The 26,489-nt window shown below is 42.1% G+C and overlaps 1 protein-coding gene across 2 annotated transcripts in view; it reads left to right on the top strand.

The window, feature by feature from the left end:
• The window catches only part of PHF21A (PHD finger protein 21A), a 191,203-nt gene that overhangs the window by 158,461 nt on the left and 6,253 nt on the right, over positions 1-26,489 (top strand). For both annotated transcript variants that reach the window (XM_029582144.1, XM_029582145.1), the window contains exons 11-15: positions 406-457; positions 3,117-3,196; positions 4,259-4,319; positions 14,712-14,875; positions 18,829-18,984. In XM_029582144.1, the coding sequence (XP_029438004.1) occupies positions 406-457; positions 3,117-3,196; positions 4,259-4,319; positions 14,712-14,875; positions 18,829-18,984 (513 nt within the window). The remainder of the gene's footprint in view (positions 1-405; positions 458-3,116; positions 3,197-4,258; positions 4,320-14,711; positions 14,876-18,828; positions 18,985-26,489) is intronic.

Below are 26,489 nucleotides of genomic sequence, written 5' to 3' on the forward strand. Positions count from 1 at the left end.
CTAATGCTTCCGCCGGCCCTGGCAGTAGTCCATCTTTTCATCTGAGGCCTTGAAGGACTTGACAATGCCATATGCAGATTTCACACTCTCTGAAGTATTTATCTTTATTAAAATGCATTAATTACTTAAGCAAAGCCATGAGCAGTGTGGCACCCTTACATATTCCAGTATTGCAGCCTTACATGAGAGGTGGGTTCTCTGTTCCTTGCAACCGTATCATTTCTCTAGCTGAGTTGTGTAGCATGGTTGCTTATTCCTAAGCCCAATGAAGTTATTTATTGTAAAATTGTGTGTTGCTTTCTATCCCAGCCAAGAATATCTTAACCTTAACTTTTCAAGCAGTTTGTATAACAAATGTGTTTCTATAACTTTTATCCTAAACAAATTCTTTTTTGCTTGGCACAGAAACTTGCCTTCATGGTGTCGCTGGGACTGGTAACGCACGACCATCTCGAAGGTAAGAGCCTGCAGTGAAAGGTACACAGTTCTCCCTTTCTGAGCATAGCATTACTTTATTTTCTGAGAGTGCACTCGCTGCTGTACAGTATGCAGACATATAAGTATCATGAATTTCTTGCAAACGGTTTACAACCTAGGTGGGTACCTGAGGCACATGAAAAGAAAGCTGCTTCCCAAGGTCTCAGTAAGTTTCTGTGGCATCTAATATTAAAATATTGCTAGTAAAAAAAATAGGTTTTGTTTGTCTAAGCTATTTTGTTTTTGGTGCCTCAGTTGCTTTCAGATTATGAAATCAAAAAAGTGAAGGTCACAAAGCTGAGAAACAAAAATATGTAAATAATTAATAGTTAATGAACTAAGATGGGAGGTCATGGGGAATGTGAGTAAGGAAAAGAACTGCATGAGACCTTAGTAAGGCTTAATCTGAAATGTAGGATTGAAAGAAGCCTTTAAGGGAAGTGGGACAGCTATTGCTTGTGGAGAGGCTAGGAATATTACTTTATAAAAGCAGAGGTTGAGTGGAGTATGATAAAATTGTACATTCAAATAGCATTCATTGAATGGTTGTATATTTTTATTCTAATGGCAAATTCAGGTTTGTGTATGGACACTTGTCACTGTTGATATGAATAAATGTTGAATTAAAGCGTGGAACATGCAGATTTGCTGAAAAATAGAGGTTTTGACAAAATTGTTGAAAAATGAACACAAACCAAAAAGATGAATTTTAAAAGCCTGGCTTGCACCAAATCAGGGAGATACACAGAAGTCGGGCGGGTTTTAAAAGCCCCCTGGATACGTTCACAAATGAAGAGTACCTGGATTTTAACTTGAAATGAACTCCTTATGCGCACAGGCCCTCGCTGGAGATCCTTGCCGCAGAACTTTACTTCTGCTATGGATGACGTACCATGAAGACAAGCATTGGCTAATAGGGGAGAAGGGAGGCTATTAAACTGGGGGGTTTTGAAAGTCCTACAACCTTCCCTGGGCAAACTGGGAACAAACTGGAAAACTGGTAATGACATTGGCACGCGTCTTAAAAATCCCCCCAGTTACTTGGTAGGAGCAGCATTTACGTGCATAGGCGCCCATCCACTTAAAATTCTACGCACATATGCACATGTTCAGGCACATATGTCCCCGTGTACAGGCTGATGAACGCGCTTAGATGTGTGCCTGCGCACCTGATTAAAAGTTACTGCCAGTTGTCAGCGCGCTTAGCTTCTGGGGACTGAACAGCACAGTTACTCATACCAAGCATTGTCAAGTCCTTCAAGGCCTCAGATGAAAAGATGGACTACTGCCAGGGCCGGCGGAAGCATTAGGCGGGGAGGCAGTGGCCTAGCGTGCCGGAAGAGGGTGGGGCGGCAGAGTAGTCGGTAAGGGCGACAGTTTTGAAAGGAAGATGAGATGAGGATTGCTATGGGTGAGGCATGGAGCTGGAGGCATTTTCCGTTTTTGGGTATGTATTTCTTTGAGGAGCTGGGATCATTTGTCGTGTGTGATTTGAAAGAGAGTCAGAGATGTGTCCATCCGCTCTGGGTGGTGATGTCATCCTTCCACTGGCACTGACTGCTGCAATGGGATACTGAGACATTTCCAGGAGAACTGCTATAGTAGTCAGCATGGCCAGCAGCAAGCTGAGTAGTAGAGGTGGGGACTTGAATGCACAAAGCATGGGGGAAGTGGTAGTGGAAGGCAGTTAGAGGTGGGGACGTGATAGGCAGGCGGTAGTCTGGTAGGACTATATTTGAGAAAATAATCCAGTCCTGCTTCAGTGTCTATTTATGCAGTCCAATGAAGACACATTTGGTTGGTTTTCACATAGCCATACTCATCTTTCTGTGAAGTTTCCCAGGTTTCTATTTGACTCAGCTTGATATGTAGACCCCATCACTATTCAATTGGTGTTGAATTAAAACATGAAAAATATACATCTAGGAAATAGTAGTTTTTCCAAAATATGTCACACAAACTCAAAACAAAAAAGAAGAAAAATCAGAGTTAATATAGTGACTGCCTGCAGTGAGAGCATGAAGCCAGCTGCCATGCAGTCCCAAGAGAAGAGAGATCTGAGCTCCTGCTGGGATTAGCCCTTCCTGGTTTGTGGGAGCAGCAGCTGTACTAACCGGGGAACGAAGCAATCGTAGACTTGGATTTTGTTGCAGGCAGATAGCAAAAATCTACAGAGAAGGTAATGTGCTCTGCTTCTCATCAACAATAAATCTTTCTGAAAAGCTTTATGAGATCCCATTTATAAGTTGCTGGTTGAACCAGTGGTTAAAGGCAGAAACTGATAAATTGAAGGCAAGAGTTTTAAAGTGGTAATAACACAGTAAAATAGTCTACTGACTGATTGAAATTGAAGCAATTTATGTAGATGTTTTCAAGACTAAACCTGACATTTCTAGGTACTAAATACAGACAACTGTTTAAAGATGAATGAAAAGCAGATTAAAAAAGATGTTTTGATCAATCAGAAAGAAGCTGAATTTGATGAACAAATGACATTTTCCAGTCTAGAAATTATGCTATCATATTCCTGGTCTCAGGAAAATAAGGAGTTTGAATTAACAAAGATTTGAACCTTGTATAATAATGCCATCATCAAGGCTTCAGCTCATGACTGTACAAATATATTTTCTTTTAATTAGAAATTCAAAGTAAGAGGCAAGAGAGAAAGAGAAGAACCACGGCAAATCCAGTGTACAGTGGCGCTGTCTTTGAGCCAGAGGTAGCTCATATTTTTTTACCACTTTTATTCTGTTAATTAGTAAACCATACAAAAACTATTCTAGAGACTCACTGCCAGAGCATCTATTTATAGGTTTATCAGGGTAGGGAGCATGGAATATCTCAGAAGATATGAATACTTTATACTGGTGATACCAAAACTAACAGCGAGCACCAAATTGCTTATGGAGGATTCCTATCAGGATTAAATAAACCACAATTTAAACCCTCCAATCAATTTTCTAAAGCAAGTATATGGTCTTCCTGGTTCCAATAATGGATAACCCAAATTTAAGCAATTTACATATGAATGTGTGGAAAAAGACTCTGACCCGGATAGAGTCAATCTGACTCATGTTTGAGACCTCATAGAAAATCTTCAGGCAATTATTTCAACACCCACCGACCGAGGATTGAAGGAGGACGAATTCCCTGATGAAAGGTCCCTGGACGGACTTGAAACGTGGCTGCGTCGGTCATCCATAGATTATACCAGATAAGTCGGGATGTTGAAGGAGCTTTGCATTTAAGCCGGTTTCTAAAATACTTTATGCCTAGCGGGGTCGTTCAGAAGTGATTTAAGTATTATCAAATACCTTCTGGGATCATCATAATTTTACCGGGACATTTATACTTGTTGCTGTATGATTGAAGGAGTGATTTGGTTCACCGTCATTAATAATGAAGATTTCATAAGAAAACACTAGAAATGTTCACACTTGGTGTTATTACATCTTTTTCAAAATATCGGATGGGGGAGGTCCGTTTATGATTATAATTTTAATCATATTACCCCTCTTGGGGATTTATGACAACGATATATGAAACGTTCCTCTCTTTTCCAAGAAAAATTTTTTTTTTTTTAATTTTTTCCACACATTCATATGTAAATTGCTTAAATTGGGTTATCCATTATTGGAACCAGGAAGACCATATACTTGCTTTAGAAAATTGATTGGAGGGTTTAAATTGTGGTTTACCTTATACTGGTGACACTGCCTATAACACTTTTTCTACATAGATAACCCTCGTGAGAGTTAGCACTTCCTTTTGTCTCACACAGCGAAAGAAGAGTGCAGTGACATATCTGAACAGCACCTTGCATCCTGGGACACGCAAGAGAGGTGAGTCACTGACTGGCAATCTCTTTCAGCAGTCAGCATAAGACACTTTTTTGGTGTTTTTCATTTTATTTCTCTTTTTTCTACTTTCTTTATCCAGGACTTTTAGACTCAGCTGTTTATTGCCATTCTTATTTATGATTTTGTATTTTGTAAAAGCACCTGCTATATAGACTCCCGATTCTTATCGTTTTGGTGGTCAAGCGGTAGTAAAAAAAGGATCTTTTTCAGTAGCATTGAATTACCTAGAGAGGCTTAGGGTTAGAATTCTTTTATGCCTGTGGCAGGGGAAGCAGCTACTTCCATAGCTTATGTACCACTGAATGAGATTTTCACCACAACATGATGCAAAGAGAAGGGATAAATGGAATGGCACAGTCCAGTAAACATTACAGGATTACATCCGTCCATGAGAAAAAAACTGTTGTAATCTTTAGAAAACCTCTGTGCTATATCAGTGAATCAGTGAAATTTGGAAGAACATGTGAGTGAGTGTGTCCATGCATATAAATATAACTATTATTATTTGAGAGTGTATACCATTGAGGCTTATACACCACTGTTAGGTTGGTATGGAATAGCAGTGTTTATATAATCAATAAGAATTGTTTTCAGGTGTTGTGGGGATTGGATGGGATAGAATGGGAATGGTTTTTAATGAAATTATAAACTGCATAGTAAGTATTTGATTCAGATGATATATTAAGTATTTTTAAATTTATTTTTCTTAATGTAGCAACACCTTCATCCTCTTAATAGGCAGCCTCATTGGAGGAACATGTAGGTCATGATTTAGATTGCATGCATCATTAGAGGAACATCTGTAGAGCTTTCTAGATGAATCTTCTGAAAATGCACAGTCAGAGACTTGTGCAAAACTGATTCTTACTGCCAATTGATTTCGATTTTGTCTATTGTCTGAGGTGGAGTATCCCTGCAAAGCTCTGCTGGCCTTTTGCACTTTTCTTATTTTTATTTCTCCTCGACATTTCTTATTTTGTATATCACTCAGACTTTAATTAAGAATCATAGACATTTTTGAAGTTTCCTTGTTTTTTTGTTATCATCACATCAGCTACTCTGCATTGGTTGTAGTAGGCTCTTTGCTTCACCCAACTGCAGATAAAGCCCATGGCCCATTGGTAAGGTGGGGGTTCTCTCAGTGAAGTCAACGTTCCCAAAGCAAACATCTTCCTTTGACTTCACTTCTGCTATTTTCCACCTGGAGATGCAATTAAAGCAGACCAGTTGCTTCAAGAGGTGTTCCCACTGCTTCACATGATCTCCACAAAGAGTCCTGCTGCTGCCTTAGGACATGGGCAACATTTTTCCTACCCCTTATATTCATTAAGAGAATCGCCATGTCTTACACTGGATTGCAAAGGAGCTGTGGCCTTCTACCTAGAGCAAACTGAAGTCCATAGATAATCTCCCTACAGACTGGTTTGGTGGCTCAGTGGCAAGTATGTGGAAGGCCTGGGATTGATTCACAGGCCAGGCTTCTACTCCCTAAGTTGACTAGGACTGGGGATGCCGAGGAGGCAGTGTTCATGTACGGAAAGGATCTCAGCTATTGCTTAATGATGACATCTAGTGTCCCGATTTAGGATCCACTTTCACCATGTTCCAGAGGGAGTTGCAGTTTTTGGCTTTTGGCTGAGGATTGTTGCCGTGATGCCTGGGCTGATTTCAGAGAGAAACACCAGGTATTTGCAAATGAAGGCATATCTTGCTATAGTCCAATAAAGGCTGGTTCTGATTGAACTGCAAGCCCAAAAGGAAGAAGAGGAAGGAATTGCCAGGCCAAAGAAAAATAAAATTCACCCAGCTTGTTTCTTTTGGCACCAACTGACCAGGAGTTCCTGGGGAAACGTGGAGTATCTGCACTAATTGTTTAGCAAATAGAATTTCTCATTGTTGTTCCCTTGTAGGTTTGACCTTAGAATTGCATATCAAAGCCCATATTCAGGTGATGGTAACATCTGCTGAAAACCTAACATCAGTCTGAGTTGAAACATGGAGTTCAGGCCCTTCATTCAGCAAGCACCATTACTTTGGTAGAGCATCTCTGACGACAAGCAGGATGAATTAGCCATACGAGTGGGTGATATCATCCGACAGCACCAACATGGAAAGGGCTTTCCAGGCATGTCTGGAAATTCAAACACATGCCAGCATATGGAGTCCCCTATAGTTCTTTTTTTGTGCATGGTGATAACTGTACATGTTCTCCCATTTTTCCACTTTGTGTAATAGAAAACTCAGCTTTGTTCTAGTTGAACTTTGCATACGAATCCATAAGCTGGAAGAGCATGGTTATGTCTTCCACTCTTTCAAGTAACTAAAGCTCAACCAGCTATGTCAGCCTCCAGGAGTCCAGTTCAGTGCCATCAATACTTCCCCTGTCATTATCCAGAAGGACGACATCTACTGAATGCGCACTCCACTCTCGGCTTCAACAATGTTTGAGAGAGATTTGGACAGGAGGATCATTGAAGCCCTCACTCGATACCTCAAAAAGGTACAGGTACCGGACACAAGATGCATGGCTAAGAGAAAAGACGTGTTGCAACTCACCTCCCTTAGCCTCATGAATCATATCATTATTTTTGTTTTCCTTTGCATCAAAACTGAGTTGAACGGAGGTCCATGATGTCAAAGAAGTCCATACTGGCACTGTGGGTAGACAAATCATGTCAACTGTGATGCCCATCTCAAAAAAATGGTACCGGATAAAGAAAGCTAAACAGAAGAAACAGAGTCTGAGGAAGAATGGCCTGCTCTGCTGACCTCTTTAGACAATGAAGATCATTACAAAAAATGTTTGCCCACCTCTCAAAAACATAATCTCTAGCTAGCCATGGTGGTCATAAAAGTGGCAACATTGGTGTCTTCTGTCCAGGAGAACAGTGCCCGGATTAATAAAACGACAGAGAAAGTGAAAGAGGTCAAAATGTCCCTCACTCAAGAGTGTGCGAAGGCAGACACACTGGAAAGGAAATATAATGTGCTAGCCAAAAAGCTCGGCAAACACAAAAATATAGGTTGGAGAAAAAATATCCAGGTGGTCAGTCTTCCTGAGGCACCAGAAGGAAAGGATTCTGTGGCTTTCTTTTCAAAATGTATATGCTAACTCCATAGCTAATGTATGCTGCACTAACTGTTATTCCGTTCTTAATGTATATGTTAAATCCTTAACTAATGTATCCCATCGAAAATTGTAAACTGTTGTGATGGCAATACCGAACGAGGGTATATAAAACTCTAAAATAAATAAAATGGTTGCCAGGGGTTTTGGAGCCAGAGCAAAAGAAAGGCCTAGTGAAAACTGAGCAGACACACTGAGCGTGGGCAGCCCCCAGACTCGGGGCAGTAATCATACAGATTCACAGTTTTGCAGATAAAGCACATATAACGGCCATAGCAAGGCTTAAAAGGGAAATTTTAAAATTTGCGCTGAATTTATATTTTTCAAGATTTCTCACAGAATGTTCAGAAGGATAGCGCAGTTTTCCATGAGGTGAAGCATGAGCTGAAAGCGAAGGGCTCCCCTACGTCATGCTCATCTTAGGGTATCTGCAGCCAAAGAACTCATATATTTGAGACGGTGGAGGCAGTACAAAAATTCCTGTGAAAAGTGAATGTGGAGAACTCAGACTAGTATGTATAATTTCATAATGCCGGCTTAGCGAAGTGATTGATGCAGGCGGAGGTACGGTAGACCAAGGGGGTGGCGAGTGCACGACTGATGTACAATCAGATGGCGCATGACCCCCATTTTTGTGTTTGTTTTGGATCCTCGTTTTCTTTTTATATTTTCCTTTTAAACTGAATTTATTTTATCTTTTGCTGACTCTTCAGAGATTATTGCAGTGCAGAGGTTATAAAATCTCACAACTCCTGATTCATCCTTTTACTAATATAGGCCTGGATGTATCAAAATGCACTAAATATTGCATGCGATAGGAAAAGAGGTGTGTTTTATGCTAATAGGCAGTTTATCACAAAGTGTGCTATCTTAGTGCAAACTGTGATAACCTTTTTTGCACTTTGTGATAAGTGCCAGAATTGTTGTATTTCCTACATACAACCACTGGGGGGACCATTTTTAGTTGCTGGAGAGCCAGCCTAACTATCAGGGCCCTCATGAGAGAGACAAAGAGAGAGAGAGACTAGCCATAATGCCCTCATACTCGGTAGGTATTTACACCTCTATATGAGGCCCACCTAGTCACTCGAGGTGAGGTTTAGGTATTAGTATAGGGGTTAGGGGCCACTTTGACATTCAAAGTGAGACGTACGAACAGAACAGTGCTCTCTTGTAAAGATTTGATGACCTTCGGAGTGAGGAAACTCACACAAAGATGAGAGAACATTGCACAAATGTCAAAGTGGCCCCTAACCCCTACTCTAATACTTAAACCTCACCTTGAGTGACTAGGTGGGCCTAGTATGAGGGCATTATGGCTAGTCTCTCTCGCTCTCTCTCTCTCTCGTAAGAGAGCCCTGATAGTTAGGCTGGCTCTCCAGCAGCTTAAAATACTAAAAACGCTATTTGCGAAACATTTACGCAAATGAAAAAGGTGTAGTTAAAATCCGCGTTAAAGCCGTGCGATGTGGCTTCGCAAAATTGTGAACCCAGCCCACTTGGCCACAATTCCCGCCCCAAACTCCTCCCCTGTTTCTGATTTGCATCGCACCATGCGTTATGGTGCTTTCGCATGTGTTAAAGGTGCTTAACGCATGCGAAAACGCCAATTAGCACTTTGATAAATGACCCCCATAGTGAAGCTTCATGATTATGGCTGATTTAAAAATATCCGAAGTTTAGCTACACCTATTAAGAGATCCAGGATATTACAATTTCTAAAACATAAAGGAACTGATATTGCATTCCTACAAATGATGTATTTGGTTGCCCACGAACATAAAAAGCGAAAGAGGGCTTGGTTGGGCCAAGAATATGCAGCCTCCTTTCCATCCAAATGTCGGGGCATTATTCTTATACATAAAAATCTTCCCTTACAGATACATTACTCTTGCTGCAACCTAGAGGGTCATTATGCTATATTGGAAGGCAATCTGTATGTAAAGGTGGTCACATATGTAAATGTTTATGGACCCAACACAGGGCAGCCGGACCTCTATAATAAGTTGCAAAAGGTTTTGGCTGGGTATGACACCATGGAGTTATGCATGAGTGGAGATTATATTTTATATTATGACCTGAAAATGGACAGGTTAGGGGCAACAGGTCATTATGTGGACTCTGGGAGTGGATTTCAAAATCAGCCTTGATACTGTTAATACAACTCCATTGCTCTCTGCTTCAACAGCAGTGGGAAAAGACAGCCAACCAATGAGGGCCCCAACTTGTACGGTTTGGGGAACAAATAAACATGGGGGTAACTTGGTGATGCAACGTTTACTACCCTTAATCACTAAGCCTGATAGTTTTGATGCAGCTCTATCATTGCTGTCTGCTTCCATGGAAAGGGTTAAGGAAAAATGTATTCAAACAGCATCCGAGGGCTCTGATTTTTCGATCTGGGAAACTTGATAAGCACGAGGGTAACCTGCACAGTGCAGCACATACTGGCATAAGCTTGCTGGGCAGACTGGGTAGATCATTTGGTCCTTTTCTGCCGTCGTTTCTATGTTCTGTGTCTCAGTTGTAGAGTCTCCTAAATGTTTGGAAAGAAAGGAATCTAAACTGTAGAAATTATACTTACTTATACTTATACTTATTTAAATCAATCCATTGAGTTACCAATGTACCAATAAGGGCAAGTAAGCTATTCACACATTGGCCTGCAGAAAAGCATTTCTTTCTTTGGAAAGAAAAACTCCCACAAGTTCTCAAAAACTGTTCAAGTTTTTTAACCAGTTAAGAGGAGTTTTCAGTTACAAAGTTTGAACCTGAATTTCTGATTATATCTCTTACATCTACAGCCAAAGCTGCTGTAACCCCAACCTATTGGGCTTTCAAAGCAAAGTGAAAGCCCAGTAGGTTGGGGCTATTGCAGCTTCCTTAGCACATCTGTTCTCTGCTTTCATATAAGATATCTGTAGGGTTGCCACTTGGTCTTCCATCCATACTTTCGCTGTTCATTTCTGCCTAGAAAATACTTCCTAGCAAGACAGCAGTTTTGGACAGGCAATTCCTTCAACTCTTCCCTCTGTCATCTGGTTTTAAATACAGATTGTTATTTTGCATTTCAGTACATTAATGCAATCTAATCATGTACAACCCTCAGTTTGGGAGGCCCCACTTGTGTAGCTGACTTTATCCCGCTTGTCCACAGAGAAAGCTAAGCTATTCACCTGTACCAAGTGTTCTCCATAGACAGCAGGATGAATCAGCCAAACAATCCCTCCCATCTACCTGGAGCTGAAGTCTAGCTTGCCAGTAAGACTGAGAAGACTCGCAAGAAGGTCAAGACCTATTTAGTCTTTCTGAGCTCCAAGAGAGCTTTTTCCATCTCGGTGCCATCAAATGGCATCACTCACTTGTGTAGCTGATTTATCCTGCTCTCTACTGAGAACAAATAAGCAACTTAGCTTTCCCTCCCAACATATTTTAATCCAGTCATTGTAGTGTCAGCCTCTGCCAGGGGCAATGCAGCAAAACGCCTTCCTAGCCCTGCCATCATGGGAATAAATTAGGCCACTAAGTGTTGCCATTGTGCGATGACCATCACTCCCTTCCTCCAAGGCTTATAAACACTACCTCCTTAGTATCCCCAGCCCCAGCCATCCTGGAGAGCAGAAGATCTGAGCTGGGAATCCAATCCAAGTCCCTCAGATGGTAGTTTACAGCGTTGCCACTGAACCAGCTCAATAAAGAAATATTTTATGTTACTACTGAATCTGCCACTTTAACCTAGTATCATTACTTCTCATTCTAGAATTTTTTTTCTACTGAAAAGTGCTTGCTTTTTGCATATATTTATAGCCTTATGGTATACATAGGCTTTTCATAGGCACTACTTCATCTCCAGGATATTGTCCATAGGGTAGATGGTGCATAAGAGAGGAAGAGCACAATTAATGCAGGATAGATGTACCATAAACTTGGGGATTCAGTTTGCTTTCTTTTCATTTCCACAGTTATGACTGAGCCATTTCTACTTTTAGCTTATTGAATCTATGGAGTTTATAGTACAAATTTTTCTGAGAAGGTAGGATACTACACTCACCAGGACAAGCTCAGACTGTTCTTTATTACCTGGCACTTGTTGGCAATCCTAGGCAGAGGGAAGACATATTGGAGACCATTTTGAAACTTCCTGGGAAGGTTGTAGTTTCCTTTGAAAATTTGAGACCACATGTTTTAGAAGAGGTGCAAAGTACATATGGCTATTCACAAAATGAGATCCCTGTGCATCCTGTCTCACCTGTGCCCTCACCCGTTTCCCCCAAATGGTCCTGCCTTAAACATCACTAAGACAAATATCTTGTGGATAAGGAAAGGACCTCCCCCGCCCCCCAAATGATCTTCAGATAAAATGTGAAGGTAACATCATTACCAATGCAATCTGAAGTCAGAAAGTTAGGAATAATTTTAGATTCTGGCCTCACTTTGCAGTTTCATGTAAAAGTATTAGCTAAGACAGCATTTTTTAAACTGAAAATGCTGAAACCTTTAAAAGCCTGTTTAGAACTATTCTCCAGACCCTAGTGCTGGGGCAACTTGCCCATTGTAACAGGCTTTGGGTTGGGTTACCAGCTAAGTTATTTCCAGATTTACAGTAAGCTCAGAATGCAGCTGATAGACTTGTCAGCGTGAGGGGAGTTTGGGAGTGTATTACCCCAGTATTAAAGAATCTCCATTGGCTGCCTGTTAGGACCCGCTCTCATTTTAAACTAATGTTGCAGTATTCAGAGAATGACTGCATAGTATCTAGTAAATTTCTGAAATATGAACCCACCTCTATGCTGCACTTTGAAGGAACAGGGCAATTAATGATACCTTCAAATCGGGAATACAGGTCAGAATTTATTCAAAGGAGAGCAATGTCCTACTCAGCTCCCATACTGTGGAATTCCCTTCCAAAAGAGCTGCATCTAGATATAGATTTTAAAAGCTTCAGAAAGGGATTAAAAACGCTATTATATCAGAGGGTATTTACGTAGGGTGTTTACTAATCCTAAGAACATAAGAACGTAAGAAATTGCCATGCTGGGTCAGACCAAGGGTCCATCAAGCCCAGCATCCTGTTTCCAACAGTGGCCAATCCAGGCCATAAGAACCTGGCAATTACCCAAACACTAAGAAGATCCTAGTTCTTTATCCCATCAAAATCACAGAACATATAGAAAGACATGGTTTAATGGAACAAAGTCAGCATGGCTTTACCCAAGGGAAGTCTTGCCTCACAAATCTGCTTCACTTTTTTGAAGGAGTTAATAAACATGTGGATAAAGGTGAACCGGTAGATGTAGTATACTTGGATTTTCAGAAGGCGTTTGACAAAGATCCTCATGAGAGGCTTCTAGGAAAAGTAAAAAGTCATGGGATAGGTGGCGATGTCCTTTTGTGGATTACAAACTGGTTAAAAGACAGGAAACAGAGAGTAGGATTAAAGGAAAATTTTCTCAGTGGAAGGGAATGGACAGTGGAGTGCCTCAGGGATCTGTATTGGGACCCTTACTTTTCAATATATTTATAAATGATCTGGAAAAAAATACGACGAGTGAAATAATCAAATTTGCAGATGATACAAAATTGTTCAGAGTAGTTAAATCACAAGCAAATTGTGATAAATTGCAGGAAGACCTTGTGAGACTGGAAAATTGGGCATCAAAATGGCAAATGAAATTTAATGTGGATAAGTACAAGGTGATGCATATAGGGAAAAATAACCCATGCTATAGTTACACAATGTTAGGTTCCATATTAGGTGCTACAACCCAAGAAAGAGATCTAGGCATCATAGTGAAATCGTCGGTTCAGTGTGCTGCGGCAGTCAAAAAAGCAAGCAGAATGTTGGGAATTATTAGAAAGGGAATGATGAATAAAACGGAAAATGTCATAATGCCTCTGTATCGCTCCATGGTGAGACTGCACCTTGAATACTGTGTACAATTCTGGTCGCCGCATCTCAAAAAAGATATAATTGCGATGGAGATGGTACAGAGAAGGGCGACCAAAATGATAAGGGAATGGAACAGCTCCCCTATGAGGAAAGACTAAAGAAGTTAGGACTTTTCAGCTTGGAGAAGAGACGGCTGAGGGGAGATATGATAGAGGTGTTTAAAATCATTAGAGGTCTAGAACGGGTAGATGTGAATTGGTTATTTACTCTTTCAGATAATAGAAGGACTAGGGAGCACTCCATGAAGTTAGCATGTGGCACATTTAAAACTAATCGGAGAAAGTTCTTTTTCACTCAACACACAATTAAACTCTGGAATTTGTTGCCAGAGGATGTGGTTAGTGCAGTTAGTATAGCTGTGTTTAAAAAAGGATTGGATAAGTTCTTGGAGGAGAAGTCCATTACCTGCTGTTAAGTTCACTTAGAGAATAGCCACTGCCATTAGCAATGGTTACATGGAATAGACTTAGTTTTTGGGTAATTGCCAGGTTCTTATGGCCTGGATTGGCCACTGTTGGAAACAGGATGCTGGGCTTGATGGACCCTTGGTCTGACCCAGTATAGCATGTTCTTATTACATTTCTGAGACTCATTTATTTTAGAAAGAGTGTTGTAAGATTGTTTTATTGTGTTTAATGAAATAAGTGTGTTTTAATTTGTTACTCACACCAAACTATTTTATAGGAGGATGTGGACTATAAGACCTTTTGACCACTGAGGAGAGGGCAGCTTTCATTTTGTGGAATTTAGCTGCATTACCTGGGAAAATCCCCATGAAAATTTTGGTCATTAAGCAATTTTAGGTGGCAGCTTTTAATAACTAGGAATGAAAAGATTGAATTGAATGCTAACCCCCAAGTTTATCAGCTATAATAGTAGTATAAAGATACAGAGAGATGTAAGAAAAAAGTATATGCCAGCTGGACATACCACACAGATCTGCCCTCTGGTATCTCACTGGTGCTTCAGATCCTGACAGACAGTAATCTTATGGGTTAGCATGATCATTGCTAAAAATCAAAGTACCACATTATTTCTGAGCATTACCTACCATGCAAACTCTGACTTCTTGTCCTGGTTATAAGTATCTTGAAAGCTGTTGTGTTCTCACTTTCTTCTTTCTAAATCCTATGAAAGCTTTGCTTCTCTTTTGTCACATGTAACTTTTTGTATTAACTTTCTGTCTGTGCTGCATCGCTTCCTTTTTCATGCTAGCCAATGAGGATCACTGGCCAAAGGTATGTAAGGTCAATTTTTCCCCTCTTTTTGTTTGTTTTTGTTTTCTATTAAACTATAGGTCGTCCTCCAAAATACAGCACGGTTCTGGGGTTCGGCGCTCTGACCCCAACATCCCCTCCATGCAGTCATCCTGACTCCCCTGAAAATGAAAAGCCAGAGACCACATTTCATTTCCCTGTAAGCGTCCCACCAGTTTCCCTGCCTAGCCCCAGCTCCACAGACGTAAGTAACTCTGGAAGGGGTAGAGCATCTGAGAAATGTACTGAATCCTCTTGCAGGTATCGTGTGATTCTGAATCTCCGTGTACTGTGCAGCAATGGCAAGAATACAGGGCTACCAAAGGGAGGCTCCCGACAAATATTGAGTCAAGGGGTGTGATGACTTACACAACCAAGCCTTTTTGGGTTTTATTCATAACTATTTTGGAGTATTTCTATAATTGTTCTTTCATGGTGAAAGTGTAGAGAATGTTGTGTAGATCAGTGAAACAAACACCTACCTCAATGCATCTTGATTTGTATTTTTAGACAGCAGTGAAAAATGTACAAGGGTGTGAAGGTTTTTGCAAGGCCCTGTGGGAATGAAAGCATAATTGCTAGGGATTTCTAGAGTTTTGCCAGTGTCTTGAACACATTTGTGTTTGATTATTTATATAACGTCATAAACTGTAACCAGTCTAGCATGAAATGAACTTTCAGCTGGAAACCTCAGAACCCCCCGCCCCCCAGAAACCAGAGGCTGAAGTCCTGGAACTACCATAAGATTCCTGGGGGATACATATTCAGTCACTATCCAGATAGCAAAGTTAGCCGGCTAACTTTGGAGGTATTGAATATAGCAAGTTATCTATATAACTTTATCCAGCTAACTATAGGATAGCTCTTTGGCACAACCAGACTTAGCCAGATAACTTATCTCCTCCTCGAAACACCCCTGCAATGCTCCTAAGTTATCTGGCTAAATTTTAGCTGGATAGGGGCCCAAATATTCATTTAGTCGAACAACTAGTGAGTTATTAGACTAAATGCCTCTGATTATGCACCTTCTGGTCTCTTGGAGGATCTGTGTTTAGGCGGATAATGAACATTAAATCCATTGCTCATATAGTAGAATTTTTATTCATGGAAAGACCAGTTTCTTTAGCATTTTATTTCAGAAACATTAAAAACTGTTAAAAACAGAATATAGGCATTTATTGTGCCAATGTTTGACCGTGTTGTATATTCATTTGTCAGTTGTATGTTGGCCTTGCATCATGCATAATTAACATACAAATATGATGGCAGAAAAAGACCATATGGCCTATATATGCTGCCTATCCAATATCAGCTGTTCAGCTTTATAATCCTTGTCACTCCCTTAGAGATCCCCCGTATTTATCCCATGCTTTCTTGAATTCAGATACTGTCCTCATCACCACCACCTCCACGGGAAGGCTGTTCCATGCACCTACTACTCTCTTTGTAAAGAAATATTTCCTTAGATTACTCCAGAGTCTACCTCCTTTTAACCTCATCCCATGATCCCTCGTTCTAGAGCCTCCTTTCCTTTGAAAGAGGCTCACCTGCTGTGCATGGAAACTGTTGAGATATTTGAATGTCTCTATCATATCTTCCCTATCTCGCCTTTCCTCTAGGATGTACATGTTTAGATCTTTAAGTCTATCCCCATATGCTTTAGAAGGAAGACCACTGACCATTTTAGTAGCCACCCTCTGGACCGACTCCATGCTGTTTATATACATTTGAAGGTTTGATCTCCAGAATTGTACACATCATTCCAAGTGAGATCTCACCAGAGACCTATACAGGGGCAATATCACCTCCATTTTCTGCTGACCATTCCTCTCCTGCAGACAAGCATCTTTCTGGCTTTGCTATTGCTTTATCCACCTCTTTGGCCATCTTAAGATCATCAGATATAGTCTCTCCAGATTTTGCTCTAATTTCATGCTTAGAAGAATTTCTATCCCTAACCCTACAGTTGGGTTTTTGCATCCTAAATGCACAACTCTGCATTTTTTTAGCATTAAATCTTAGCTACCAGACCCTAGACCAATTTTTGAGTTTCACTAGATCCCTCTTTATGTTTTCAACACCATCTTGGCAAAAAGGAGAACCATTCCCCACAATCCTTTTGCAATGTCCCTCATTAACATGTTGAAAAAAAAATGTTCCAAGGACCGCTCTCTGAGGCAGACCGCTGGTAACTCCCTCCTCGTCCAAGTGAACTCCTTTTACCAGTTCTCTTTGTCGACTCTCACTCAGTCAGTTTCTAACCCCATCAGTTACTGGGCAGTGAAGCAAATGGAATGATGTTATAAAAAGAAGACTACGGAATAAGCAGTTTGCCAATGAGAAAAAACTTTACTACATCAGGCCTGAAGTGATTCGTTTCAATGAAAATAATTTTTGATGACCAGCAATTATTATACACCATAACAAGATGCCCCGTGCCTGTGATGGGGAAACTTCATCAATACATGGCTTTTCCTCCACTGCAATGTGTACTAGATAGAGAAAAGAATTCAGAAATAAATCCATTAGGGGTAATTTTGTAACAGCTGGAAGAAGGAAGTTAGCAACTACAGGGCTGATATTTAGTGCTACTTATCTGGATAAATAGGGACTTATCCGACTAAGTGGCAGCCGCTGAATATCCGGCTATCTATGTTCAGCAGCCGCATAAGTATTTAGATAACCAGATATCTTGGGGGCAGGCAGTGAGTGGGTGGATTGAGAAGGGGCAACTTATCCAGTTATCTTAACCAGATATAAGAGCCTATATTGTGCCTTATATAATTAAGTTAACCAAATAAGTTAGACCTGCACTAGAATGTATACGGTTATGTTCAGTACTATAGCCGTGCCTTCTGTTATCCAGATAAGTTATATCCAGATTTTATAGCTTGAATAACTGGATATTTTTGAATATTGGGCCCTCGATGCATAAATTACAACAATTTTTAACATGAACTTATACATGATAATTTGAATGCAGAAGTTTTGGGGAAATTTTAAATGTATAGTTTCGAAAATCCAAAAGTAAGTCCAAAGCGCTCCTCAGCTTCACTCCTGGGAACACTTCGCTCAGTCCGGCTAAACATTTATTTATTTATTTATTTATTTGTTATTTTTTATTATACCGAGTTTCATGATAGGAATCACATCAACCCGGTTTACAATTAACAATGTGAGTAAAGGCAGAGAGTAACAAAGTAAAGAACATTTCCCAATACAAGAACAAATATAGTATGAAACTTAACAAATATTATAACAATATTTTGGATGTGAGAAAGTTACAAAAAACATGGAAAAATAACTTGGATATGAAAGGAGAAGAACATAAGCACATAAGCTTATTCTCATGTAAGACGGGCAATTTCATAACAAAGCCATTCCACGGCTAAATCACTGTTTTACCTGCGGAAGTGCCTTAGTAAACTTCCTCATCTAGAGGGTAATTTTCAATGGTAGGGCTCCATTTTATCATGTTTCATTATCCTAAGGCTATTATAAAATGGGAGTGTTGCTGTTTAATTTTTTAATTTTTAATTATCTACTTGGCTTTGGTTTTCAGGAAGTAATTTGAAGTGTTGAGGTTTCTAAAGATCTTTCTATAAAATCAGTGTTGTATTTACCCAGATAATAAATGTTCCAGAGACAGTTTTCATTTGTATAAATTGAGTGATGTGTTTCAAATTCTTTAATTATGTTTATTCCTTGTATTATTATATTTTATCTTCCATTTTCTCCTTCTGCTTTTATCTTCCTTGTACCTTCAGCCACTTTCTTGGCTACATCACTTGCACTTTTACACTCCATAAACACTGTTTTTATTCCAGCCCTACTATCCAATCAGATTATGTCCTCCATGCCAATACAGAGTAATGCTTTATGAAAGTTAGGGTGCAGCACATGGGAAAGTTATACAGTGGAAGGAGATGGTGTAGGGAGATCATAGAATGTGTTTTGGCTTGTAGGAAACACCTTGATATGAATGAGTATTGGATTGAATTAAAAAGTCTATTAACTTTATAATGCAGTATCCTGCCTTATAGCTATGATGATGTGACTATATTTCAGTTAAGGATGCAAACAATAAAGTTCACTTTTCTATTTGTCTTCTTTTTTCTCTCTTTCTCCTTTCCACCCTCCCCCACCCCTATCACACAGGGTGATATCCATGAGGATTTTTGTAGTGTTTGCAGAAAAAGCGGGCAGTTGCTGATGTGCGACACATGTTCACGTGTGTATCACTTGGACTGTTTGGATCCTCCTCTGAAAACCATCCCCAAGGGCATGTGGATCTGTCCCAAATGTCAAGATCAGGTACTGTGCAACAGCCAGTGAGGGAAGGGGAAAGCTCCTTTGCAGTGCAGCCTGCATCATTGTGAGCAATGGCAGAGGGCCAGGCACGAGTTTTTATTGGGCATTACAGAAAAGCTGCAAGCGGTCAGTATGTATTGAAAAGGATTAAATTAATGGACTAGAGGTGTCTCTCAGATCTCACTCTGAACACTAGTAATTGAAATCCAAAAGCCTTAGTAATTAATCATAGGGAAGATATGATAGAGACTTTAGGGGACAGTTTTCATACTGCCCGCATCGCTGCAGTCCACAGTTACCTATTACCCACAATTTGCACCAGTTTTGCCTAAGGAAAAAATACCCAGAAAGATTTGCACCTTTTTTTCTCTGCAGATATCTTTTCCATTCAAAATGACACCCATGGTTTTGAATATCCAGAACTATGTACGTAGTTTTCTCCCCGAAGTGGGAGTGCCTCCATAAGAGCACCTGTATACAGGGTGAGCAATTTTCACAGCTCCCATTTCTTCTGCTAAAATGCTGTTTTACCTGTGGAAATTGCACTGAAATTTGCCCTCTTAATACTTAACAAAAGCTGGGCAAATCAAAACCAAACCCAAAATGGACATGCTTTTGCAAATGAATAGCTTCATGAAGAGAATGAGAGAGAGAGACTCAGTATAGAGTTAGTCTGACACTCTATATATGCATACTATTGTAGAGGGGCACTTTGAATTAGGATGGGTTTTGGAAGGTGGGGGGATTTAGGGGGGTGGTATTACAGAAAAATGTCTTTGGAGGTCAGTTCCCCCCATGATGGTGGTGCCTGTCTTCCATCACCACCCACAGCCATCATTCCGTCTTTTTCCCATTTATTTTGCCTCGTCATGGCCATGTCTGGCTTCTGCCAATGCCCCCAGTGCCTGAGGACCACGTTGATTACTGATCCTCATGAGGTTTGCGTCCTCTGCCTGGGGGCTTCGCATGACATCCAGGGTTGCCTTCTGTGCACCCAGATGACCCCAAAGGGACGTCGGCTTCAACTCAACAAGATGGACCATTTCTTCATGTTGAGGAAGTTTGAGCCATAGGCATCGGCATCATAGGACCTCGGAGCCGCAGTGATGGACACCATGCCATCAACATTGGCGCGATTGAGATTGCCAGTGGATAGGTGTGCCAGAGACTGACCATTATCAATCTTCTCAAGCCAAGGACATTGGGTTCATCATCCTCTATCTTGGCACTGGGGAAAGACTGGGCCGAACATTGTGGGAAGACCAAGAAGCATCGGCATCAGTCACAGTCTATGCACAGTGCTGGGCACGAGGAAGCACTGGCTTTTGCCACGATGCCCCCAAAGCAACCCTGTGTTGACGAGCGCCAAACCTCCATCGATGCCCGGGGTCCGCGATGGTCTCCACTGGTCCTGGTGCCAGTCACTGATCCCCATTGTGAGTCCGAGAAAGATCTGGCCACCCCTCCCTCTTCACAATCTGTGTTGGAATCAGCAGCGTTCAAGGAGGAGCTGGAGCATTGAGTTCAGCTACTGGTGGAGCAGGCGCTGCAGGGCTTTGATCCCCGCAGCATTGGAGCCAGTGTCACCCATGCTCGTGCCGCTTCTAAAGAAGCTCAGTTTGCTCATCGGTGCCTTACCGACCCAGCTGGTTTCGGTTCCCAGGACGGCACCAGTGCCCGGCGGAGCACCGAGGCCTTCCCTTACTGATACAATGGTCATTACTGGTTCTTCCCAGGGGCAAACTTTGCCGAGGCCAGCGGAGACACCGAGGTCTGTAGTCCACGTCCAGTTCCATTTGTGCCTGCACCTCTGGATATCAACCAAGCACCTAGGGTTCCATCCCCTGTGCTTTACAGTGAGGATGAGGGTCCCTATACCCCCTGGGAGGATGATCAGATGGAATCCTCCGAGGATTCGGATGGTCTCCTGTCAGACCCTTCTCCTCCAGAGGAGCGAAGGAGGTCCCCCGCCTGAGGACTTGACCTTTGCAGGGTTCATTATTTATTTATTTTATTTATTTATTTAATAACTTTTTTATACCGGCATTCGTAGGACACATCATGTCGGTTTACAAAAAACTGAGAAGGAAAGGAAATTACAATGAACAGGGGAGGGGGTAACTGGGTGAGTACACAAAAAAGGGAGGATATTTAACAAGCAGCGATACAACTATTTGCATTCGGTTAGGGTTATATATGCAAATGAACTAATATACAATGTTACATGGCATGTGCACTTGACACATTTCGCATGTGGAACTTGATTACAGTAGCGCGGGGCTTGTGCACTTGATACACAGTGACGGTTACAGAGGGGGGGGGGTGTGGGGGGGGGAAGGTTGCAGGGGAGGGGGGTGTGGGGGGGGGGAAGGGGAAGGGGGAGGGGGAGGGGATTAGAGTGATGGCGGAGGGGGAGGGGATTAGAGTGATGGCGGAGGCCATCCCATTCCAGCTTTTGAGTGAAGACGCCAGGCACAAAATGCTTGAGGTTCTTCAGTTCATGGAGCCTCCTAAGGAGATTGTGGTGGTCCCAGTACATGAGATCCTTACAGAGTTGTTGCTGAGGATTTGGGAACACCCCCTCCCAGTGCCTCCCATGACTAAGAAGGTGGACAGGGTTTACTTCATCCAAAAGGCTGTTGAATTTGATAAGCGTCAGCTGCCCCACCAATCAGTGGTGGTCAAATCTGCCCTCAAGAGAGCCAAGCATTCTCAGACCCACTCCTTGGCACCCCTGGGGAAGGACCACAGAGAGTTGGACACTCTTGGGAAGAAGGTGTTCCAAGTTGCCATGCTTATTGCCCACATTGCTACCTACCAGCTCTACATGAGCCAATACTCTCAGGACATCTGGAAGCAGGTTCAGGAGGTGGCTGAGCAGCTGCTTCAGCAGCAGCAAGACACCCTCAGGTCACTGGTGCACAAGGGCTTGGAGTGTGGAAAACGCAAGGTCAATGCGACCTACGATGTTTTCAGAATGGCATTGAGAGTCTCTTCAGAGGAATTGGCACTTGCAGAATGGTGTGGCTGCGGGCCTCAGTTCTCAGACCAGAGGTATAAGAGCAACTCGCTGACAAGCCGTGCACTGGAGAGAATCTCTTTGGAGATAGAGGGAAGGATGCTGTGGCCCAGCTCCAGATTCATATAAAACTCTCCAACAACTCTTCACTAGCACTCTGAACCTGTCCTCCTCTTCCAGGGGCCCAAGAAGTCTTTCTTTCACCAAAGGAATTACTATCCTCTGATTCCTCAATCCTGTACACATCATCAGAGCTCCCGCAGCCATTCCAGGCAGAAGAGAACTCCCAAGCCCCAGCCAGCTCCTCAGTCAACTCTAGGGACAGGGTTTTGACTGAGCCATAGAGAACATAAACCAGTTGCCCATACCTGGGATGCTGGATCCTCTGGTTGGGGGCAAACTGCGGTTCTTTGCAAATTGGTGGCCCAGTGTACCAATTAAACCTATTGGTTGTCCCGCCAAATTGCTCTCCATGCCCATTTTGGGGGCCGGTAGTGCATTAGGAGGTGCTACAGAAGGAACTCTCCTCCCTCTTAATGGCCAGAGCAGTTGAACCTGTATCACCAGGGCAAAGAGGGCAAGGATTCTACTCCAGGTACTTCCTGATTCCAAAGAAAACAGGAGGACTCCATCCCATCCTAGTCCTGAGGGTCTTGAGCAAGTTTCTAAAAAAAGAAAAGTTCAAGATGGTTTCCCTGGACACCTTGATCCCCCTTTTCTAAAATGGGGACTGGCTATGCTCCCTCGACATAACGGACGCATACACCCATATTGAGATCTTCCCTGGCCACAGGAAGTATCACCGATTTGTGGTGGGGATACAGCACTTCCAGTACTGGGTATTGCTGTTCGGGCTTGTGTTTGCCCCATGAGTCTTCACAAAAAGGCTGGCTGTGGTGGTTGTGCACCTTCGCAGACTGGAAGTGCATGTTTTCCCATATCTGGACAATTGGCTGGTCAAGAGCATGTCTCAGGCAGAAGCCATCCAGTGCTTGCGCTTGACCATTTGGGTGTTGGAGTCACTAGGGTTCATTCTCAACTACCCAAAGTCCCATCTCAGTCTATCCCCTCAATTGGACTTCATTGGAGCCCTACTAGACATGGCTCAAGCCACGGCCTTTCTGCTGAGCCAGAGGATTGTCGTTTTGACAACCATTGCAACAGAGGTACAGCAGAGCAATCAGGTATCAGCTTGGCACAGACTGAGGCTGTTGAGTCATATGGCTACGACAGTCCATGTCATTCCCTTGGCACGATTACACATGCACAGAGCCCAATGGACCCTGAGGTCGCAGTGGTGTCAAGCCACTCAGAACCTCCAGGATTGCATCTGAGTCACTCCGTCTCTCAGGTACTCCTTGTCCTAGTGGCGGGAACTCTCCAATCTGGAATGGGGGATTTCCTTTAGAAATCTCCCTACTCAAATTGTGCTTACCATGGATGCATCTACCCTGGGGTGTGGAGCTCATGCAGATGGGCTTGGCACCCAGGGACTGTGGTCCTCTTGGGAACGATTTTGTCACATCATCTTCCTGGAGCTTCATGTGATCAGGTATGCGCTATGGACTCTCAGAGATTGGCTGACCAACAAAATTATCCTGATCCACACTAACAACCAAAAAGCCATGTGGTATGACAACAAGAAGGGAGGCACGGGATTGTACCTCCTGTGTCAAGAAGTGGTCCAGATCTGGTGCTGAGGGCCATGTACCTAGCCGGAACAGAGAATGTGATAGCGGACAGGCTAAGTCAAGCCTTCAGACCCCACGAGTGGTCCCTAGACCAGGGGGTAGTGAATCAGATCTTCCACATCTGGGGGAGCCCAAATGTAGATCTGTTCATGTCCCCCTGCACACGGAAAGTGCCTCTGCTCTGCTCCCTGTCCAGGAAAGACAGAAAACCAGCCTCGGATGCCCTTGCCCGTCATTGGGGCAAGGGTCTTCTGTATATGTATCCTCCACTTCCCATAGTGACGAAGATTCTCTTGAAGCTTCATGAGGACTGAGATACTATGATCGTCATAGTCCCTCTTTGGCCGAGACAGGTCTGGTTTCCATTCCTGCGGGAGTTGTCCATCCAGAAGCCGATCAGTGTGGGGACTTCCCCAGATCTCATCACGCAAAATCAGGGCATCTACGGCATCCCAACCACCAGGCCCTGTCGCTCACAGCCTGGATGTTGAGAAGTTAATCCTGCAGCCACTTGATCTTTCTAAGGATGTGTTTTGGGTCCTGGTGGCTTCCAGAAAGTCTTCCACTAGGAAGTTTAAATGTTTTGGTGTCTGATCACAAATTGAACATGTATGTATTTATGTTTGTTTACTTTCTTATTTTTGAATTGAAGTTTTTCACTTTACAAGCTTATAAGACTCACAAATTATCAACGCAAAAGTATTCAGTGTAATATAACAACATATAATTGCCAGTATAAGTAATGCTGGATAAACCATTCTCTTCCAGATACACCAGGTTATGAATTAATATTAGGCTTATGAAGCACTCTTGAGAGTAGTAAATAAGGCTTATAGTATCACATACAAAGGCCCATTTTCTGTAAGAAAGGCTCCCAAATTTTAGGAATTTTGGAATAAAAGTCCCACAGCTGAAAGGGAATGTACCCCCTTGTGTATACAGTCCAAAGAAGATGCAATCACTCCTCCATAGGAGGAGCCCACAAGCCACATTATGTCAAGCAGCAACTAGCATGTGACCAGCTAGGCTAATACCTCCCTTTTTAACGAGATGAAAATCCCCATGTGGGAGATCTAAGAGAGTAACTAAAGGTGCAAGGGCAATTTAATCCCCGTAAATAGATAGGTCCAGGACAAGATTTCTGACCAATATATCTGTATTATGGGACATTCCACCAAATATGAAAAAAAGGTTCCTTTCCCCCCAAAATTTCACCAGCAAGTGTCATCTCCCTTAATACCCATCCTTTTAAATTTAGAAGGGATATAGTACCATTGATATAGAAGTTTGAAATCAGACTCCTGATTAGTAACATAAATGGAGCTACCCTTTGCTAGCTGACAAAAAATACTTTCCCATTCCTCCTCTGAAATATTGCAGGCAACATTACTTTCCCCAACTTGCTTTAATTTTCTTTAATGCATTAACTCTTTTGGATAGCGGCAGGCAGCTTAGAAATAAGACCAAATTGAACATTTACGATATTTTTAGGTTTTGTATTGTACCTTTTTTCCCAAGGTATTTTCAGAATACTTTCTGAAGGATATGATATCTCTACTTGGTTAATTTAATCTCTTTCAATATATCCAGACCACTTGCAAACTTTTGTCTGTTTTGTGGTATTGGGTGGCTTCGTCTTTGTAACCTTACTAGGATGTATCAGAGTGTTTTGGCACTCAGAGCACTACTTCAATCTTCATAAATATACTGGTGGGCTGTTTTATCTTTTTCTGCCATCACTAACAGGCTAATGTGCCCTCATACACGTGTGTGTCGGCATGTGAACCGAGATACATTGGAATTTTAAATCATGCGTGCACTTGTATGTGTATGATTTAAAATACTGCTGCCATGCCTAAGTATGCTTCTAATTTTAAGAAGTCACTTCTTGTGTCTTCCATAGGACTTTGCCAGCTTTAATGCGCATATGTAAGCAGATTTTAAAACATGCTCGCGGGAGAGATGTACCCAGTTTTTTCAGTTAGTCCACTGGTTTGCCCAGTGAATCTTGAAGTCCTCCAGATCCCTCTGGTTGTTCATCCTGCACGCCCCCTGTCGTTTAAGCCCTAAAACGTGAGATCTGCAGCCTTGCTTCTCATCAGGAGTAGCAGTAAAGTTACAATGCGCGCTGCAGACTCAGAGTTATTTGCATAACAGTTGGCCCCACCTCAGAATGCCCTTGCCCCGCCCCCTTTAATTTTGGCATAAATCACGGCTTTTAAAATCCGCATTGCTCACGCACAGTCCACTTACGCGCATATGTGGGCACTTTAATGCAAGCAATGCTTTTAAAATTAATCTCTTCCTTTGTAGTCATATCAGCTTGGACTTTGATCCTGTAACATGTACGAAGCTAAGTAGGATTGTGCTGTAATTGGGACCCCTCCAAAGAGCACTAGGTGATGAGAGATTAAGGTTGAGTACGGGAGCTTGTATGCTAATCTATCCAGGACTGTAGAGAATTAAGGAGAAAATCACAAAATCTGATTTGGATAAGAAGTGATATCCTGCAGGTGGTTAAGTTTCTGCAGCTGGCAGCAGCAGTGTGCAGCAGAAAATTGGGCAGGCAAGATGAGCTGGTTGGTGTCACAGCCACTACTGGACAGTTCTTTGGCATGGTGTTGTGAGTCTGTGTGATTCTCTTATCACAAAAATAAAAAGTCTTCCCTGACTACTCTACACAATCAAAAATATACAAAATACTCAACTTGTTCTCAGAGCTAATGTAAATACTAGTGGGCCCCTCAGGCAATCCATCAAGCACAAGGAACCCTGTGCTTGATGGGTTGCTGTTCTCT

The sequence above is a fragment of the Rhinatrema bivittatum genome, chromosome 17, assembly GCF_901001135.1.
Source record: "Rhinatrema bivittatum chromosome 17, aRhiBiv1.1, whole genome shotgun sequence".
In the NCBI taxonomy this organism is placed as follows: domain Eukaryota; kingdom Metazoa; phylum Chordata; class Amphibia; order Gymnophiona; family Rhinatrematidae; genus Rhinatrema; species Rhinatrema bivittatum.